Source organism: Neophocaena asiaeorientalis, unplaced genomic scaffold (assembly GCF_003031525.2).
Source record: "Neophocaena asiaeorientalis asiaeorientalis breed wild unplaced genomic scaffold, Neophocaena_asiaeorientalis_V1.1 scaffold6, whole genome shotgun sequence".
In the NCBI taxonomy this organism is placed as follows: domain Eukaryota; kingdom Metazoa; phylum Chordata; class Mammalia; order Artiodactyla; family Phocoenidae; genus Neophocaena; species Neophocaena asiaeorientalis.
The window spans coordinates 1,728,445-1,744,417 of NW_020174424.1; the positions used below are offsets into that span (position 1 = coordinate 1,728,445).

Sequence of the window (15,973 nt, forward strand, 5' to 3'; positions counted from 1 at the left end):
CTTTTCATGTTGGGAAACATGGGGACTTTGTATCCCTTTCTCTGCATTTCTTTTAGGTTTGTATTTTTGATCTCTTTCTCCTTGCGTATGAGATCCTCCCTGATTTAAGATTCCCTGATTTCCCAACTGCTGTCTGGAATATCTTTCCAAGACAGAATGATCCTAGGCATATAAGGGCCTTCAAGAGATCTCCTGGTCCATTCCCTTGTTGAGGTAGCCTCATTCTGGAACACAAGCCTAACTTTCAATCTTTACCCTTGCTGCATACCAGCTCTGTGATCATGAACAAATTATTTAAATTTCTGTGAGCTTCATAACTAGTTAACATATTTGTTGTTTTAGATGAAATTATGAAGGAAAATCCCTACCTGACGCCTACGTAAAAAACAGTTACATTCACAGAGTATTTACTATGCATCAGGTACCATACTAACTATTCTAGCCAGCTTATCATTTAATGTTTACAGAAATCATTTTCTCCCGATTACTATTTTTCAGTTTCCATGTCTTAATTTTCTTAGTGATCAACCACCAAGAAAGACCCTTGGTGGATGGAAAAATGCAGAGTCAATATCACACTACATTCAAACTTGGCTCTGGGAAAGTGAGGAACTCCAAGGCAAATGCAACTTACTCACCACGCACAGGAGTTGCTGCCAAGTAATGAAATGATCAGGATGATAATAGTAACAGCAGCAGCTTTCTTTCTGAGGCTATTATGTATGCTCTCTCATTCTGTTACTTTTTGCATTTTGTAGACGACTGAGTCTCAGAAAAGTAATTGTTACAGAAGTAACTTTACACTAGAAAGTGGCCAAGCTTGGATTCAAATCAATGTCTGTTCCAAATCTCAGGATGTTTTTCCGTTATGCTAAGCTGATGCTCAATGCGGTACTGCTTCACTTACAACAAGTAATAGAGCATCCTTTGCGTTGGATAATATACTACTTTCCAAAACTAAAGATAATGTTGATGAAGGACATTCATTTTGCGTAAAAGACGGAGACGATCTCGGGGCACTGGGAAATAAGTTGTGTTGCCTTTGACCTTCTCCGTGAGCCACAGTCATAATACTTTTTAGTCATTCTACCTCTCTTCCTCCCTGTCTGCCACAGGGAATGACTCTGACTTGGTACCCACCTCTGGAAGGGACATGACAAAGTCATGCAGCTGAGCCTGCTTTGCGGCTTCTATGACTTTTTCCGTGGGGATTTCTTTGGTGTTGTCTCCATACTTGATATTGTCCACTATGCTACAGGCAAACAACACTGGTTCCTGGGAAACGATTCCAATCTTCGAGCGGAGAAACTGGACGTTTACATTTTTGCTGTCATGCCCATCTATCATCTGCCAAATAGAGGTGACAACCAGGGCACTGAGTTTTAGAATTCCAGCAGTGAGGAAAGTTTGTATCCTAGAGTTAGTGTTATGCAAGATATTTGCTTTGCTTAACAGACAACAATCTAAGGATTCTTGCAAATAAATTATGTTGCCTTTGACCTCTGGAGGTGGTGTCTGCCAGAAGTGGTGTCAAAGTTGTGATCAGACATGGTTGTTTGTTTCCCAAATTCTAGTTCTACGGGTAGCATTATACAAACAGGAAAGGCACTCCAGACAGTATCTAGTTAAAAAAAAACAACAACTTCCCCTTATCCTTTGGTGCAGCACATCCTCTCCAAGTACACAGAATTGCTCAATTTTGAGACTCCATGGGTTATGAAATGGGGTTTCCTATGTAAAGCTGTTGGACAATGTAAGAATCGAACCTGTTTCCTTGATTTCGCTGATACTAACCTCTGAATAATTGAGATAACAGACCCCAGTAAGAAAGGAGTACATTTATTTACGTAGTCAACCAACAAACATATATTGAATTACCTGCCACAAAGGCACCATCCTAGACAGTCTTTTGTATGCTATATAAAGAAAAAATAATTTGTAGTGAGGTGGAAGGACCTAGAGTCTGTCATACAGAGTGAAGTAAGTCAGAAAGAGAAAAACTAATACCATATGCTAACACATATATATGGAATCTAAAAAAAAAAAAAAAAGTGGTTCTGAAGAACTTAGGGGCAGGACAGGAATAAAGACACAGATGTAGAGAATGGACTTGAGGACACGGGGAGTGGGAAGGGTAAGCTGGGATGAAGTGAGAGAGTGGCATGAACTTATATACACTACGAAATGTGAAACAGATAGCTAGTGGGAAGCAGCCACATAGCACAGGGAGATCAGCTCGGTGCTTTGTGACCACCTAGAGGGATGGGATAGGGAGGGTGGGAGGGAGACGCAAGAGGGAGGAGATATGGGGATATATGTATACATATAGCTGATTGACTTTGTTATGAAGCAGAAACTAACACAACATTGTAAAGCAATTATACTCCAATAAAAATGTTAAAACAATAATAAAGAAAGAAAAAATCTCTGTTTTTTAAGAACTCATGATCTATCTAGGCAGTTAATTACAGGAACTCATATGTCTACCATTTGAGCTCTTTCACTTAACAGGCTTAGAATAGTAAAGGTACAATATGTCTCACATACTGTAATACTGTAAAGTATTTGGCCCCATGATTTCAGAAAAAGATTATATTAAATGGTGTAAATATATGATGTTTTAGATAATTTTTTCACAGTGTAAAAAACAAACACTACTAGAAAAAATATAAGGCATTCTTCAACAATTAGCCCTCGCTCATCTTCCTCTATGCGTTTTCCATAGTACTTATAGACTGCAAAGCACGATTTAACAATTAACTACTGGAGCTGTTTGCTAATTGTTGTCTATATGCTAGTATTGTAAGCTCCTAGAAGACATAAGACATGCTTCATGCTCGTTAGAATTTCTCACAGGGCCTAACGCAGTGCTGGGCACATCACAGGTACCCAATTAAACATTGAAAACGTTGAATGTTTGCGTTTGTTATCTTCCTTAAAAGCAAAGAGGATTTTAAAAAATTGCATTAACGGTGGTATTTTTCCTACTGAAAAATGTTTGTAGAAACATTTTACGATGATGTAACAAAATATATTGTGTCTATGAAATGCAAGGAATCATACTGATTTCTTCATGGGCATTGCTTTCTACCTGTGACCAGAACATTCACTGAGTACATTCAGAGAAATATACTTAATATACATGTTAATGTTGAAGAAGTCAAACATGAAGGATTCAGGTCCCTGCATGTCATGTAGTTCACAGTCTACCTGGGTGATAGACATGAAAGATCTGACATTTGGGGAAACTGGATCCTCTCCTTTGTAGAGATCAGACTCCCAGCGCAACGTACTTTCTAGATTCATCAATCACCAAATACTTTCAAACAAATTAAAATCTCTATACCTAAAATTAATAAAAGTAATTATAAACTACAGATAATCAACTCTTACTCCTTATTTTCATAACTTCCTGGATTTTACCACTATGTGTTTGCTTGCTTTCTTGTTTTGCTTTATGCAAGGGAAACTTTAGTTGCCTCTTTCAAGTTTCTTTCAGCATTTCTCATCATGTTATCTATCCTCATTGCAATGAAGATTATACTATTCAGGGATATCAGAAAGTCCTTTTTCAAAAAAGAAGGATTAAATAATCAATCAGACCCACACCTCTGAATCATTTCTTAGAAAACTACTTGCAGATGCACTCCAACAAAATGAGACGGAAAACCGAAGAAAGAGAAAGATATGGGAACTAGGAAATAATGGATCTAATGCAAAAGATACTGCAGGAAACTCATAGGCTGACAGTTGTTCAGCAGGTGTAGGATGTAATTAGTCCAGGCAGTGGCAGAAATAAGGGAAAGAAGCAGGTTCCTCTGAATAGGTATCAGGAGAGAGACATTGGAAGAAACTAAAGATTTTATAAAGGCAGAGAATGCAAGAAAAAAGAAAGTCTTTCAGAAAAACAATCAAGAAAGAAAAATGTAATGCTAATGTACCTCACTACTTAACTATGAGATGAACAATATTTACTTAGCCATAATAAAAGTTGTTAATAGATTTTCAACTTTTAGAATCAACCTAGAGGAAAAGCGTGAAAGATAATAAATGTTATAAACAAAAGGTAAGCATTTTATATATATATTTTAAATGTGGTACATATATACAATGGAATATTACTCAGCCATAAGAAGGAATGAAACTGGGTGATTTGTAGAGATGTGGATGGACCTAGAGTCTGTCATACAGAGTAAAGTAAGGCAGAAAGAGAGAAACAAATATCGTATATCAACGCATATATGTAGAATCTAGAAAAATAGTGAACATATTTGTAGGGCAGGAATAGAGACATAGATATAGAGAACAGACACATGTGGACACAGTGGGGGAAGGGGAGGGTGGGACAAATTGGGAGATTAGGTTTGACATAAATACACTACCATGTGTAAAACGGATAGCTAGTGGGAACCTGCTGTATAGCACAGGGAGCTCAGCTTGGTGCTCTGTGACGACCCAGATGGGGGGTTGGGGTGGGGCAGGGGGAGGGAGGGAGGTCCGAGAGGTAGGGGATATATGTATACATACAGCTGATTCACTTCACTGTACAGCAGAAACTAACACAACATTGTAAAGCAATTATACTCCAATTAAAGAAAAAAAAGATAATATAAAAGTATAGTTATTAGGACTTGAGAGGTAAAAAGAGGGAGGAAGAGGTGAAAATAGAGGTAGAATTGCTAATATTCTCATCTTAGAAAATGAGAATTCAAGAGATGTTATCTATAGGTGATGGAAAAGAAACAGAATTGTATTGATTAAATTTACAAATAAAAGAACTTTTAAAAGTAATGTAACCATATTGGGAGGAGGTGGGTAAAGGGAGGGGGAGAAGTGAGGGTAAGCTAAATTTCCATCTCTTGAGAATAAATCAACAGAGGGTCTAAATTCGTTAAATCGTGAAACAGCAGCATAAGCATATTATTTAGGGACTTTGAGGTAATCATTGGGAGATCTAAAAACATAAAGTGGTTAAAGATAGTTGCCTTTGAGCAGGAAAATGGAGAATGGGGGGTGGAAAGGGTGGAATAAGGGGTTGGTTTTGTTTTGGCTTTTTTAACAAATCTTTCTTATTCTACTTTGTGCTCCTTTGCATATATTATTTGGAAAAAATAGAAAGGAAAAAGAAAAGAAGAGAAAAGAGGAAGAAATTCTGTGGAAAATAAGCAACAAAGCAAACCACCAATTTTTCAAACATCCTAACCAAAGATTTATGGCATATGACTACCAATGTGAGGTCCTCATATTATTTAGGCTTTAGCTTCCTGAACCAGGATTGTCTCGGATTTTTCATACTAAATTCCCTTTCTTACTCATTTATCATTGTGTTTCTTATCACCCCCACTTTTTCCATTCCCAGTCATTAGTTTCCTGATTAGTCTGCACTTTCTGCCCCATTTACAGGTAAGCGAATGCTTCTGTTAAGTACACTCATCTCCAGCTTTGCAGTTTTCTTTGCCTAACTGGGCAGCAGACCATCTGGAACTGGGAAGACTATAATGTTAGAAATTGTGAGGTAGAATCAGGTCAACCAGCAAATGACTGGAACTGGAAAATACTGTCCAAGGCAAGCGCTTTGGAATGAGTCTGGCAAGACACAACCTTGAAGATGACTTTTAGGGGTTGGAGATACTCAAATGCATTGAGAATTTTGCATTGCTTACCACCTTCCCTTGGTCAGGATCATAGAAACGTTCCAACAGCTGAATACTGGTGCTTTTACCACATCCACTGCTTCCAACAAATGCCAGGGTTTGCCCTGGACCAACAGACACTGAGAGACCATTCAGAACTTGTATATCAGGTCGGGAAGGATATGTAAATTTACAGTCAACAAAGTCAATCTGCCCCTGGAAGTTGTCCTGTGGACGGGAAGATTAGAATTATATATGCTCTACTAGAATCTAGACTATTGAAAATGCACATAAGCCTGAGTTTTAAATCCTTGCTTAAGATACCTTCAACACCAAGCTGCTGAAGTGCAAAGTACAAAGACAGCAACTTAATGAAATGGCATTCTATTCCAGCAGATGTAGAATAAAAGGAGGCTTGAGCATTGAATTTAAAGATATTTGATCTCTTATTCCCATTCTAACCTAAGGGGATTTCCTTGTCACCCATTCTTTGACATTCTGCATGGAAGAAAATAGAGGATATGATTACATCACAGAAGCCAGTAACTGTGCAAATTCCTACAGCTCTGTTCCCCCAGAGATTTAAAATAATAGCATTACACTTGAAATGACTTACACAGAAAGTTACTTGAGCCCTGAATTGCAAAGGTGAAATACCTTGAGTTGTACTCTCTGACGTGTAAACTCTAGAAATGGATAGACATTTAATAAACCACACAGAGACTTACCTTTTATTGAGCTGAAGGAGAAATAGGGCATTTGACCAATTTTAAAAGATTTCTGAATTTAGTTGACTTTACTGGGGTTTAGGGGTTTTTGGCTCTCTTGAACATACTGGGATATTAAAAATTAGGCAGGGAAGATTAAAAAACACCTGTAGGGACTATCAATTAGAAAAAGTGATATTTCATTGAGATCAAAATAATTTTCTGGGAGTCCACATGAACTCATGTGGAACACAGATAAACATGAATTAAATCAGCATTATTGGACAGGAGAAACTGGTTTTTCTACATTCCGTACCAGGATATCAGTAGAAATCCTGGTGGTTGGGTAGGTCTCAAAAGACACGTAGCTTCATTCATTCCGGAACTAAGTGTGTTTTATAGTACCTGTGTACTATAAAACAAGTATTCACTGGATATCATTGCCTTATTCAAGTTCCAGCTTTATGAAGAACTTTTAATGCTAAGGTACTTCATTCCTTTACATTTGTAAATCTACTGTCTGTCCATTCCAAGGGCATATGAGTTCACCCAAACACTGCAGAATTTAGAAGATAAGTGGTCTTGAATAACCAGCCCCAATGGCTGCTCTGCACACACACAGAAGCACAAGCCTCCCCCACTACCCTCTTACCCCTCTATACTTACCCATCTTTCACCCGCACTACTATACACCTTGATTGCGGGTTGTCGGTCCAGCAGTTGGAAAAAGCGTGCGGCTGAGATTTTAGCTTTGGCATAACTTGGGGTATAAGAGAAGGCTCTCCCAAGAGCTGTCGCACTCAGTACAACTGAAGAGATCACCCTGTAGTTGGACAGACACCCAGGTAGAAAGGGCGCGGTGTGGTTGGTGTCATGGCCTAAGAGGCAGGAGTTTGGGGGTCTAGCCCTGGAAAGGACTGAGCAGCCTTGAGCAGGTCTCTTTAGACTTGTCTGGGAATGGGAGATTGGAGAGATTAGCCTTTTTCAAATTGTGTTCTAAGAAGAAAGGGTGAGGGGAGGATTGAACAAAGGGGGCTCAGATCTCCAAACCCTGCTTCAACTACAACAGCATTTTTTAAAAAAATTTGTTTGAGGAAAAAAGACTTCTTAAAAAAAAAAAAAAAAAAAGAAGAGGGAGGTTGAAAGATCACTGGATTGGGTTGCATTTTTACAATGTTAACATTCTATGAATCTATGATTAATGTGTAAAAGACAATTATTGGCGATATAAGCATCAATTCTGTACCAAGCAAGCATGTGATTCATGCTTCAGACAACATGATGCAATTGCCTGTATCCTTCTACTTGTCCCAGCCTCAATGTGTGCATAATTAACGAGCAAATAAGTGAATAAATAAATGAATGATAAACATGATAAGGGGTAGCCCTTTTGCTCTATAGACCATGCTGCGAGGGGCGCCCCCCGAAGTTGTCCACCTGCACTGCAATGCACCATGGGGCCTGCCTCAGTGCGGGTGGGGTGGTGTGGGGTGTCTCTGTGTGTTTTACTGCTCAGTTCATAAGCAGAAATTGTTTTAGGCCAGACTGGCAAAGCCAGACATCTCTAGGAGCCCAGTCCAAAACTTAAAGCTATGACAAGCACCCGGAATAAAATAGGAAATGATGGAAGGTCATCTTTCATTTTTTAAAGAGAAGCCAGAAATTGGGAGCTTTCTGCAGTGTCCCAATTTTTACACGTTGGCAAATAATTATTCAAAAGTCTTACATAAACTAAACAAGTCAAGAGTTTGTGATTTCTGATTTGGGGTTAGTAGCTCTACATATGTAAAAATTTAGAAAGGAGACTTTCCTGGTTGAGGTGGGCATAGTGGGGCAGGAGAAAAGAATTTCTTCTATATTTCTAGAAGAAGATAGAGGGCGAGCAGACAGAACTCGTGGCTGGAGAAGAGATTTCTTTTAGCGCTGATTTTCCTAATGCCCTCCAAGGCTTTCTCAGACCGTCTCCCCCGCATTTTTCAAGGTTCCCTGCCCTATCACGCCACACCCATATGCATGTGCACCCAGTCCCTTGGTACCTTGACACACTTAGGTGTCTGGAAATGTGAGAAACTGGACTCAAAGCTAAACTTATTAGAAGAGCAGACTCCAGCTATAAACAAAAGAACAAAATTCCCCTGACTAGTCTTTGCTGTCTCTACCTAGGAAGAGTCAGCTAGACATGTGCCTTCTTTACAAGAAGTAGAGCTCAAATAAGGTAGTTCTAGGAACCATCTTATTCAAGGACTTTAGATTTTCTCAGCATTAACCAGTATGGTAGATTGTGAAAATGCTTAATTTGTCCTATTACTCTGTACACACCCTTTTGCAATATGATTTTTTTTATTCCTCTGTGATATTGTGACTTATGATAAGAAAACTATATTGGTCTTTTGTCAGTTCCTGGCACAGACTCCTAAACCCTTGGAATTTCCCAAGTTTTGAGAGGACCGAGGTGTCTTTTGTTAATGAAGTGACTTTGGTAAAAACTCTAGATAACCTAAGGATGGGGCCTGGTTGCCTGGAGAGCCAACCATGCAATTAGAGGGGTGGAACTTCAGTCCCTTCCCCAACCTCAGGGGAGGGGAGAGGCTGGAGATTGAGTTCAATCGACAATGGTCAATGATTTAATTAGTCAGGTCTACGTGATGGAGTCTCCATAAAAACCCAAAAGACAGGGTGCAGAGAGCTTCTGGGCTGGTGAACACGTGGAGATTTGAGGAGAGTGGCATCCTTGGGGAGGGTATGAGAACTCCAAGCCCTTCCCACATACCACACTCTATGCATCTCTTCCATCTAGCTGTTCCTGAGTTGTATCCTTTTGTAATAAACTGGTAATCTAGTAAGTACATGTTCCTCTGAGTTCTGTGAGCCGCTCTAGCATATTAATCAAAGCTGAGGATGAGGTCATGGGAACCTTGGGTCTACAGCTTGTTGGTCAGAAGCACAGGTGATGACCTGGACTTGCTTTGGTGTGGAGGGTTGGGGGAGGGGCAGTCCTGTGGGAGGACCCAACGCTATCTCCAGGTAAATAGTGTCAGGATAAACTGAACTGTAGGACAGCCATCAGGTGTCAGTGCCATGTGATAGCCATGTGAGAGTAAAGGAGAAACACTTATTGGATCCTCTCATCAAAAGATGGGGTCCGTTCCTCTTTTCTCTGAATCTGGACTTGGTCGTATGACTTTCTTTGGCCAAAGAAGATATTAGAAAATGTGATGCATGCAGAGTTGGCAAGTGCTTGCATGTTGGGTCTTGCAATCTTCTGTTGCACTTGGAACTCCGAGAGCACAATGTGAAGAAAACAAGCTCAGCTGCTAAGAGGCCATGTGGAGAAAGAACGGCACTCAGAAGCCTGACTGAGTCAGCCCAGTCCAGAAGAACCACCCTGACAGCACACAGGATCTTTAAGAAATATTAATCTGAGCTGTTTAAGACACCATGTTTGGGATGGTTTAAGCAGCAGAAGCTAACGGATAGAACCAGACCATTCCTCCCTGGAGTGCTGATCTTTTATGACTCTGGCCAGGTAGTCCTCACCTGAACACATAGCTGAAATGGAGCCCCTCATTGGGAATTAAGTAACCTCCATATCTGTAGGAAGCAGAATTAGCAACAAACACAATGGACTGGGAAAAACCAAAGCAGAATCCATAAACATTTGCTTTTCGGATGGCTGTCTTGTATGGCTTCTCCAGTTCAGTCTCAAACACTTCTATAAACTGCCTCTCCTTTCCAATCCCAGCCACAGTGCGAATATTACTGAGGGCTTCGTTTGTAATCTGAAGAATGAAAAAGAGTTTTAGAAATAAAAGAGCAGAGATAACTGCTTTCATGACATTTTCAACCGTTACATGGATTAGATCTGGTGCAAATGACAGAAGGCAGTATACAGCACAGATGGGGGCATCATCTGGGAACATAGAGAAGTTGCTGGAGATCAATTTGACTGGACCCTGAGACATTCAATCAGTTCAAAACAAGTTCTACTTGATCCTAACATGGCTTTGTTGCCTCTACTTGTTGAGGAAGAGAGAAGAGGGGGAAAAACGGTACACAAGGCTATCTTTGTGAATTCATTTGAAATGTTCAAAATGGTATCTTTAAATGTGTCTGAGAGAAAAAGATTGTTTAATAATAGAAACCTAAAATATTAGATTCTATTTCTTAAAAAATTATGACCAAATACTATATAAGATAGATTAAAACTGAGTATGAAGTTTATCTTTTAGTCTATACTACAAATTTGTATTTGTTTCAATCCCTCCTCTAAGGTAAATAACCACTGTTTCTGAATTACGGTCCTATCCTAAAAAAGGTACAAAAGTGGGCTACTTCCTACTATCGGCATACGAAATTCTTTTGGCTTCTGCCTACTTGGGCGATGTTCACATTCCCTCTTTAAAGAGAAAAAACCTAGTTTAGAGTAAATTTGTTAAAAGGTGAGGGTGTGTATATGTGTGTGTGCATGATTCTTTATCCCTGATATCTGTCCATGCCACCATATCTTCATTTACCTCTGATAACCAGATTTAATTAGAACATACTCTTAAAAGTGCATAGCTGGGCTTCCCTGGTGGCACAGTGGTTGAGAGTCTGCCTGCCGATGCAGGGGACACGGGTTCGTGCCCCGGTCTGGGAAGATCCCACATGCCGCGGAGCGGCTGGGCCCGTGAGCCATGGCCACTGAGCCTGCGTGTCCAGAGCCTGTGCTCCACAACGGGAGAGGCCACAATAGTGAGAGGCCTGCGTACCGCAAAAAAAAAAAAAAAGTGCATAGCTAAATCCTAAGTGTATTTGAGACCTAAACTATGTATATCTCATGGTTCTCTTTGGGAAAGACATTTGCTACAAGTCAGGCAGACCCTGAAGTGTGAAAGTTAAAAGCATGTGCCATTAAAAAGATAGTAACTCCTCTCTGTGTGGTTGGCATGACCTGGAGAAACCATTAAGCTGAAAAAACCAAATAAAGAGGAAAGTGAACTATCCTCTCTTGCAAAGGAGAATACTACACCTAACTGGGACGTATAAAAAATAACTGTTTGACAGGAAACTGAACATGTAACCCTCTGTGTTTTCACCACTATTTCTCCACACCCGCTCAATCTCATATCATCAGAGGCATATATGAAAAAGGCTAATGGGAAGTTTCTAACCATGAATGTTTGTAGGCTGACAGTTTCCTTAAGTCTGTTTGCACCCCTCATTCTTAGCAGTCTGACAGCCACTCAGCCATAAGCAGTCTGAAAAGTGGGTCTGGGAGATTACCTGTCCTGTGACCTCCAGAGCCTGCTTGTCATGAGTGGCAAATCCCATCAACATTTTGGTCTGTATGGCTCCCGATAAAGCCAGGAAGGGGAAGAAGCACACTATGACCAGGCTTAGCTTCCAGCTAAAGAAGAAGGCGATGATCATGGCCACGGTGATGTTAGTGAAGGAATTGACCATCATCCCAATCTGAGAGCCGGCAGCCTGCAAACCAAACGTGATCAACCAATTTCAGACACACAGTCTCTAACTAAATATCATGAAAAAGCTATTTTGTAGCAAACAGATAGGTTTTAAAAAATTATTTTGATGAAATATACATAATAATGTTTACCATTTTAGCCATTCCTAAATGTACAAGACAGTGGCATCAAATACCTTCAAAATTGGAACTATCACCACATTTATTCCCAAAACTTTTTCATCATTCCTAACAAAAACTATAACATCCCTTCCTCCCTCTCCCCAGCCAGTGCCTGTTAACCTCTATTCTATTTTCTATCTCTATGACTTTGCCGATTCTAGGTACCACATATAAGTGGAATCATACAATATTTATCCCTCTGTGTCTAGCTTATTTTATCAAGCATAATATTTTCAAGATCCATCCATGTTACCGCAGGTATCAGGATTTCATGTATTTTAAAGCTGAATAACATTCCATTGTGTGTATATACCATATTTTGTTTATCCATTGATCTGTTGATGAAAACTTGGGTTGTTTTCACCTTTTGGCCATAATGAATAATGGTGCTATGAATATGGGTATATAAGTATCTGTTTGGTCACTGCTTTCAACTCTTTTGGATATGTACCTAGGAGTGGAATTACTGATCATATGGTAGTTCTATGCTTTAAAAAGGGAGGGTCTTTTAATTAAAGAGCCCCCCCACAATGCACTTGAAGGCTGGATTAATAAAAGTACATCTTATTCACACCTTCTTGGGAGCTCATGTATTGACTAATCTCATTTCATGGGTATCAGAGCTAGACCAGTCAGCGTGAGATTAATTCTAGTGATAATGAATAACCTATAAAAGCTCCTTGCAGATTGAAGATTGCAAAAATAGAAGAGATGAGACTATAGCTTATTTATTTAATCTAAGGTCAAGAATAAGGTGAACTAGACACTGGAATACTCAAATGTTGAGAGTAAAATTAGTAAAAACTTTAAGCAGTAAGACAATGTATATTAAAACCTTTCAAAATGATTATACATTTTGATCCAGTGATTATATTTTGAGAACTAAAAAAATAATCAAGGGTATGCCACAAGCTTGATGCAAAATGATATAAATTGCTTATGTGGGGAGGGAGGACCTAAACAGGGAATTCTTTAAGAAATGATGATATATTAAAATGATGAATTAAGCATTCATTAAAAATTCATTGTAGAAGGGTATATAAGGACCAAAATATGCTCACATCACATTGTTTCAGGAGAAAAAAGAAAGATTACAAAATAATATGTACGGTGTGACCCAATGACTGTGGGAAACACATTTTCTATTTATACAATAGAAAAAGCGTAGAATGATCAAAATGAAAAATTTACAGGGATTTTCCTCTAAAGAGGATTCCATGTTCCTTTGAAATTCTCCATATCATGGTTCATATTGTTGGTTGAACTGGTAGAAGTCGAGATATACAGTACAGCGCTACCAATCCAGTGAGTTTTTTCTTCCAAGAGCCTCACAGGCAAACCATAACTTTTCTTTTTCCTCTTTTTCTGATTTTCATGGAAAGTGAGCAGTGGCGTTGAGAGGCAAACTGAACTCTCACCCCTTTAACCCAAATGCCTGGTTTTATAAAGGTGTAGCCTCATCTTGTACACATGTTTAAATCTCCTGAACAAGGCTACAGGTTCTGGGGTTTAGAAACCACAGCTTAGTCTCCCTTAGTCAGAAAAGACAGCCCTTGGAATGTGTCAGGATTCTAGATAGCAATCATCTCCTGTCTTTCCCTCAGGTTCCCGGCTGGGCTGCTTAGAACAGCTTCTTTTCCTAAGACTAACTTACAAGCCAGGCCCCTGTGGAAGGAGGCTTTTTTCCACACACACCCTCTGGGGGTGCCATTAAGTCTTGTGGAATCTGAGCCTCTGGGCCTTAAAAAAAAAAAAACCGATCTGAGAAAGGAGGGAAAGTTCTTCTCAATTGTTAGACTCAGAGGAAATACAAAACTCTGACAGATTTTGATTCATGCCATAACACTGATTCTGGGCATTACCTAGGAGACAGTATGCTTTAGCTGCTGTTTGTCAACTTTGGAAATGGGCAAAAGTGTAGCTCTGGGGTATCCTCCCTCGAGTTCCTGTTTTATAGGAAATATGTACGTGGTTATTGGAATTACGTGATTATTGGAATACATAAAGGAAAGAAAGTCTACTCCAGTTACTACGTGCCTGGTTTCCACCACGGCTTACCCCTTGAACTTGAGAAGCATCTGTAGCAAGCCTTGTTGTCAGTGCTCCAGGGCTATTTCTGAGGTCATCAAACCAGCCAATGTCTTGCCCTAACATTGCTCTGAAACCCAATTTACGTAGCCTTTTTGTGAGGAGTTCCCCGGATTTAGCAAAAGCATATCCCTGAAACATAAAGGAGTCTTTAGTGATATTTTAACAGGAAAAGGGGGAAAATAACTAAATCGCTTACTGAAAAATAAAATTCCTTACCTGCAGAAATTGAGTGCAAAAAGATACACAGCCTATTGCTACAAAAAGCAGGCACACACCATGGATCTGTGACCTTTGTTCTTCTTTATCAGGAATTGAAAAAATCTTTGCAAGACAGTAAGCAAGGAAGTAACTTTAGTATTAACAAACAATAGCAAAATAAATCAATTCAAATATGTTTAAGAGAAATTTCTCTTAGGCTTTGGGTTAAAAACCAGTTCACTTTAAACATACTAGTGTTAAACCAAAGTTAACTATGAACATGTGCACTTAATTCTCTGTGGGGAAGGAAGGCTGGTGAACGAAACCCAGTGGTTATGACTGACAGAATTTTTGTCTCGTTTCTTTGCCTGATGTAGGCAATTTTATTGGCTTTTCTTTGATACAGATGAAAAATATGATGAAATGCCTCAAATTCTTTACATAATAAGGCAAGGAAAAAAAGGAAGGAAGGAAGAAAAGAAGAAGGAAAGGAGGAAGGAAAGAAGTGGGGAAGTTACTTGAGAATCTGAGAATATTATTCTGGGACAAAACTCAAAGTAATATGACCTATGTCTTTCCCCAATAATAAAGATGGCTTTCACACTCAGGTACCTCGCCTATTATTAGTTTTATAGGTTACTTATATATATATACAAATAATAGCATCATTATAAAAGCAGCTGGCACACACACACAAAAAAGCAACTAGCTATCAAGGCACTGACTGGAATTGTCTTAGGACAGAAAAGCTTCCATCCATCAGAGGCTGAAATTGTTGCTTCTAAATCACCAGAAGCTGAAAACATTCCCCTCAAGAAACTATGGAAGTTATGAGTGGGTTTTTTTCAGTCTATAATAAGTCGTAAACTATACTCATAAGTATATTCTGAACTTACAGGCACATGCTCAAGTAACTGACTGGGACCCACGCTGTTGCAATAAGAAAATGGAAAGGATAGCTGCATATCCTAATGACATCGCCCTACAGTGAAATAGATCTTAGGTACATCAAAACCCTCCTAATTCAGACTAAGTGAGGGAACTGTGAGAGTTCAGAAAAGCTATTTATTAGAGAGCCGCACAATAAATCCTTACTTATTGCTCTGCATTAATTTGAGTAACTAGAACAATGCCAGAAAGCAGTTGCTCAAAGGAAACCATTTATTCAACAAATATTTACCGAATGCCTGCTATATGCCAAATAAATCTCCTGTAAACAATGCAAACTACTCCATTAACAAATCCTTTTTTGTAAAGCAGAAGTAACCCGTTGAAATTATCACAAATTCCAAAGTAGGGGGAGGGGTTCTAAATTAATGAGATGTACTCTTTCTAGGACAGAGCTTTTGGGCCCATTATGGTTCTTAGCAATGAAGAATACATTCATTCTTAACGAATGAAGTGGGTTCAAAAGATGCCACAGTCATTCACCCCACCATGGAATAACTCATGTAAGTTTACTTTACAGTTTACAAACACAAGGACTTAAAGATATATTTCAGTTTGGTTTTAAAAATCACTATACAAATCCCCACAAACCCCACACGGTGATGCCACAATTCTCATTCCCCTCTAAGGTCACCTATTATAATCATGGACTATCGTACTGCATATTAGCCAGTTTAACTCTTATTTTATAGATGGGAAACTAAAGCCCACAAGATCAAGTCCTTTATCCAAGTTCATTTAGCTGGTGGTTATTATTAGATAAGGAA

The 15,973-nt window shown here is 39.2% G+C and overlaps 1 protein-coding gene across 3 annotated transcripts in view; it reads right to left on the bottom strand.

The window, feature by feature from the left end:
* The window catches only part of ABCB11 (ATP binding cassette subfamily B member 11), a 74,977-nt gene that overhangs the window by 2,462 nt on the left and 56,542 nt on the right, over positions 1-15,973 (bottom strand). For 2 of the 3 annotated variants that reach the window (XM_024756643.1, XM_024756645.1), the window contains exons 19-25: positions 14,277-14,381; positions 14,028-14,189; positions 11,606-11,809; positions 9,878-10,119; positions 7,007-7,163; positions 5,664-5,861; positions 1,141-1,347 (exon numbers count right to left, since the gene is read on the bottom strand). In XM_024756643.1, coding sequence (XP_024612411.1) covers positions 1,141-1,347; positions 5,664-5,861; positions 7,007-7,163; positions 9,878-10,119; positions 11,606-11,809; positions 14,028-14,189; positions 14,277-14,381 — 1,275 coding nt within the window. Of the gene's footprint in view, positions 1-1,136; positions 1,348-5,663; positions 5,862-7,006; positions 7,164-9,877; positions 10,120-11,605; positions 11,810-14,027; positions 14,190-14,276; positions 14,382-15,973 lie in introns of all 3 variants that reach the window. The other variant, XM_024756646.1, reaches the window with a different exon arrangement.